The sequence below is a fragment of the Salvia hispanica genome, chromosome 6 (assembly GCF_029641045.1).
Source record: "Salvia hispanica isolate PSC_SH4W2 chromosome 6, Shi_PSC_v1, whole genome shotgun sequence".
NCBI lineage: Eukaryota > Viridiplantae > Streptophyta > Magnoliopsida > Lamiales > Lamiaceae > Salvia > Salvia hispanica.
Window position 1 is genome coordinate 4,791,545 of NC_142697.1, and position 4,118 is coordinate 4,795,662.

A 4,118-nucleotide genomic window follows, 5' to 3' on the forward strand; every position below is an offset into this window, starting at 1 on the left:
TCTTATTCTAATTAATTCGTACTCTTTGATCATTAGTCACACATCTTATTTTTATCATTAATTTTATTATTTTTACTCCACTTAGATTATAAATTAAAATTGCATAAATGTTTCATTCACTGGGGAATAGTAAATTCTTCATTTTGAGTGAGACAAGATAAATACATTTCTGTTTTTTTAAATCTCTATATTGCTTTTAATTCTCATTTTCTATATATTTATTATATTTTACATTCATTATTTGAAACTCTTATGTCCCGTGAGTGTTAATACTAGTTGTAATCAAAATCCAGCTTTTCACCTAATATTGTCTCGAGTAAGAGCATGTAAAGATGTCTCCAGTGCCTTGATCGCGTGAATAGAAAAGAAACAAAAATGTAAACATATAGTAGTAACAACAAAATGGTGTGAACCTTAATAGGATTATCTCTGAATTTTCAAAAAAATTGGTGAGAACTCAAAAAAAAAGAAATGATGTGATAAATCATTCGCTTCTATCTATGGGTGTTGGTGAAGCTACAGGAACTTCTCCAAACCATAGACCAGATTCTGCATAAACACAGGTAACAAATTCATAAATATATTAGTCATTTGATGCATTCCTAAACTGAGATGAAGTTGGAATTACCTTAAGACGCACGACTTTTCTGATTGCTAGAAGCAAGCCAGGCATGAGAGAATGGACGTTGGTGATATCATGTTTGACGGTGTAAACCTGTTCCAATAATCATATGAATTGTTTGTTATGTTGTATTCATATTGAATGTACCTCACCTCACCGGGCCGGGAAAAGTGGACCGTTGTACTCGAGGGGAGGCCTGGAAGAACCAAACTATGCACCCGCACTCCGTCCTCTCCGACAACTTGACCCCTGGCCTACAAATAAATAATATGGGAATCCATATATATACTAGGAGAGTAATTAAGATGAGTGAGTTTACATTTCTTCATACCAAAATGTTAGTTGATGCATCTTCTCTATTGTACATCTGCCCCAGGTTGGTCATGTTGTTTGCTATTTGTATTGCCTCCTGCGACGGTAAGTCCTGTTCCCATGAAAACCAAACTACTACATTAGTAGGTATCAAGCATCATCTCGAATGTCACAATAGTGAATCAATAGTCGACGTACCCCAGCAGTGGCTTTTGATTCAACAATCTCAACGTTGTTGTAGTGAAAAGATGCTGAAATTGCAGCTTGCTGCAGTAGTATGCTGCCAATGGAAAGAGTTGGTGCTACTAGGCAACCCTGTAAGTAATGTATTAACAGTATTAATTTTGTGAAATGTGAAGGAATTTGAAGAGGTTGAGGTGTGTGAATTGAATCTGACCATTGTGGCCTTTTCACAAAATGCTGATAATGCAGAAACCGTCTCCATATTGATTCGAGGCACATAAACTACGGTTTTCATACCAAATGCCGTCGCCTAGGGAAAATAAGTAAGACAAACCATGATAAGAACATACATTTTACGTCAGATAACTCCAAGATAGAGGAGCTATCGATCCTAGCAACTTGTTAAATGACTTAATTCATTTCAGTACATATGTAATTAAACCAACCTGTTTCACATTGTCATAAACCGAGGAAGCATCTGTAAAATCCACCACAACTGCGTTTGCTTTCAACTGCAGTAGTATTCACTTTGAGAACTTAAGTACATATTCTTGATCACTAATTCACTACAGTAAAATTGATTCTTCTTCTCACCTGCGAAATGGAACCTAATACCATAGTAATGTCATTTAATATGGGTATTTCCAAAGGCTCTTCCATGCCACAAACCTAACAACAAAATTATGAACCAAAAAGCTCAATTTCAAACGTATAAATAAATGGAAAACAAGGAAATATGTATAACCTTTCCTATGTCTTGTCCAACAAGGTGAGAATCAACAGCACCAGCAATCTCCATCCCTCTTGCATTTGTCACAGCAATCACAGCTGCCCTACCAATTTCCTTTGCTGCCCCATTTATGATCACCTAACTCCAAATTCTTAGATTTCTTTTATTTATAGTAAAATATATGCCTAACTCAAGTAATTAAGTTTATATAATAACCTTAATGTTGCTCTGCGAAGGCTGTGCAGTGCAACAGATGTAAGGAATTACTCTTTTTGAAGGTTGAAGATATTTATAGTTTGTGGGATGGAATCTGCAAGTTGATGCTGCCGCCATGGCTACTCTGACTTGTAAATTTGGGTTTCTGTCACGGCAGCACATTGTTAGGGATGACTAGGAGTGGGGAATAAGAGAAGGAGAATAGAAAGGAGATAAACAATAACTAAAAATTCACTTATATATAAAGGGGAAAAGTTTTCAATTTAACTCTATGTCATAGGAACTTGAATGGAAATCTTACTCTTCAATAAATATTTATCTGAGTATAGGAGTACAATCGATGTTGTCTATAATCTTAGTACGCAGTGGAATGAACACGGTCACATGTATGAAGACATGCACCTTAGAGAGCTTAAAATAAAAAGGAAATCATCAACTCTGCTCAGCATTCTCCATTGTCACAGCTCAACCTGCACGTTTAAGAAATACATGCAAGGCTGAGTACAAAGGTACTCAGTGATCACATTGTCGAAATATACACATATACGTTGAAAATATTGGCATGCCATCAAAGTAACACTAGAGAGTTTTCTCTTAAAGGCCCGAGCTTACTAAATTCTTTGTGAGTTAAAGTTCGGTAGATCAGTCTAAGTTCTTTCTGTAATTCTACCATATCTGAACACCAAGTGCCGTGCAGATGGTGCTCTTCCACGGTCACCTACATCTTTCTCCAGCCGGGGAGGTGGCCACCTCCCAACGGCCTCCACTATATCATCTTTGTGCTGTGGAAGGTGGCCACCTTCCAATGTACACTAATCTGAGTAGGGACACCATCCTCACTCGGACCCAAATTTGATTCATAAGTTCCAATCAAACAGATAAGCTTTATATACATAAACAAATTTATTTATGATAAAACAACGTCATTTGCTTAAACAAATATTATCTTAAAAATATTTTATATTTTTATCCATATCAGTCAATAGGATAGAAAAGATCTGCCTCTTTTGCTTTCCAAAACTTTCACATATAACTTTACGTTTCTCAACATTACTTTCATCGTGGTCATCCCTTTTTAGAAACACATTAACAAGCAAAATTTAGCTTCGAGAGATTCTTCATTAAACTTTACGCCAGTCTAACAAGAGACTTTACCCATTCCCACACTTTACTTGGCTGTCATTATTTTATTCTTGTTGGATTTATTCCTTAATATAAAAATCACATTTTATTTTCTAATTTAATCCGAAGATTTTATTTCAGAGAGATTAATCAATCTGGGTTCATTAATTTAATCCATCGATGTTCTCCCAAAAGTATCAATTTATTTCAACCCAAACAATTAAGTATGGAATAGACTTAATTTTAAATTCTCACCATCTCCAGCCCACTTCTATCCAATTTCAAGAGAGCCCAACATGAATTAAATGAAGCAGCAGCCAACGTGGATGTGGATAAGGTAGGATTTGTTGCTTGAATTAATGTTAAATTTGTATGTGAACATGCTGAAGGAGAAGAGATATTGAAACTGGATGGAATTGGAGTGTACCTTTCTTGATTGAAGACTTGATATCCACTCCAAAGTTGTACAGAAACTCCCACTCTGCTTGCTCTCTGTTTTATTTGGGAAATGATTGGAAAATTGTGGATGAGAGTTGCATTTTTTTCCAGAGATAATGTTTCATTAGAGGGAAATATGGGGCATGGGCTTTTGAGAAAGAATTCAAGAAATTAAACTCTTGTTTTTTTATTGTCTTGTTTAAAAGTCTTTCTCATTATATACTTCAATTTTGATATGGAATTCCCTGTGAATTAAATTTATTTCTGATTGATATGCTCTCAATTTCGTAACATCCCACGTAGTACGCTCTATACAACCCATAAATTTAAATTCGACAAATGATTGAACTAAGAGTATCCACTATAGGGGAGTCGCGGCCCTCCAATTGTATTGGCCACGAGCCACGGCTGAGCCGCGGCTCTCCATATTTTTTGATTTTTTTTTTTTTAAATTCTACAAGTATACACATTTTTTTACCTCATTCCTACACAAAT

At 35.6% G+C, this 4,118-nt stretch overlaps 1 protein-coding gene across 7 annotated transcripts; it reads right to left on the reverse strand.

The window, feature by feature from the left end:
• Positions 1–325: 325 nt before the first annotated feature.
• Positions 326–3,795, reverse strand: CRR1 (Dihydrodipicolinate reductase, bacterial/plant). Of its 7 annotated transcripts, none has more exons than XM_089060327.1 (13): positions 3,613–3,794; positions 3,441–3,535; positions 2,466–2,533; positions 2,064–2,208; positions 1,863–1,985; positions 1,712–1,786; positions 1,564–1,629; positions 1,332–1,427; positions 1,133–1,249; positions 954–1,046; positions 775–876; positions 629–715; positions 326–549 (listed from the first exon to the last, which is right to left on the reverse strand). In XM_089060327.1, exons 3-13 carry the CDS (start codon positions 2,510–2,512, stop codon positions 517–519), a joined length of 984 nt encoding a protein of 327 aa, XP_088916453.1. In that variant the 5' UTR covers positions 2,513–2,533; positions 3,441–3,535; positions 3,613–3,794; the 3' UTR covers positions 326–516. The 7 variants fall into 7 exon arrangements, 4 of the variants coding, with proteins under 4 accessions (XP_088916453.1, XP_088916455.1, XP_088916452.1 ...); XM_089060329.1 differs by having other exon boundaries at positions 2,365–2,533; positions 3,613–3,792; XR_016132463.1 differs by lacking the exon at positions 3,441–3,535 and having other exon boundaries at positions 780–876; positions 3,613–3,795.
• Positions 3,796–4,118: the final 323 nt, after the last annotated feature.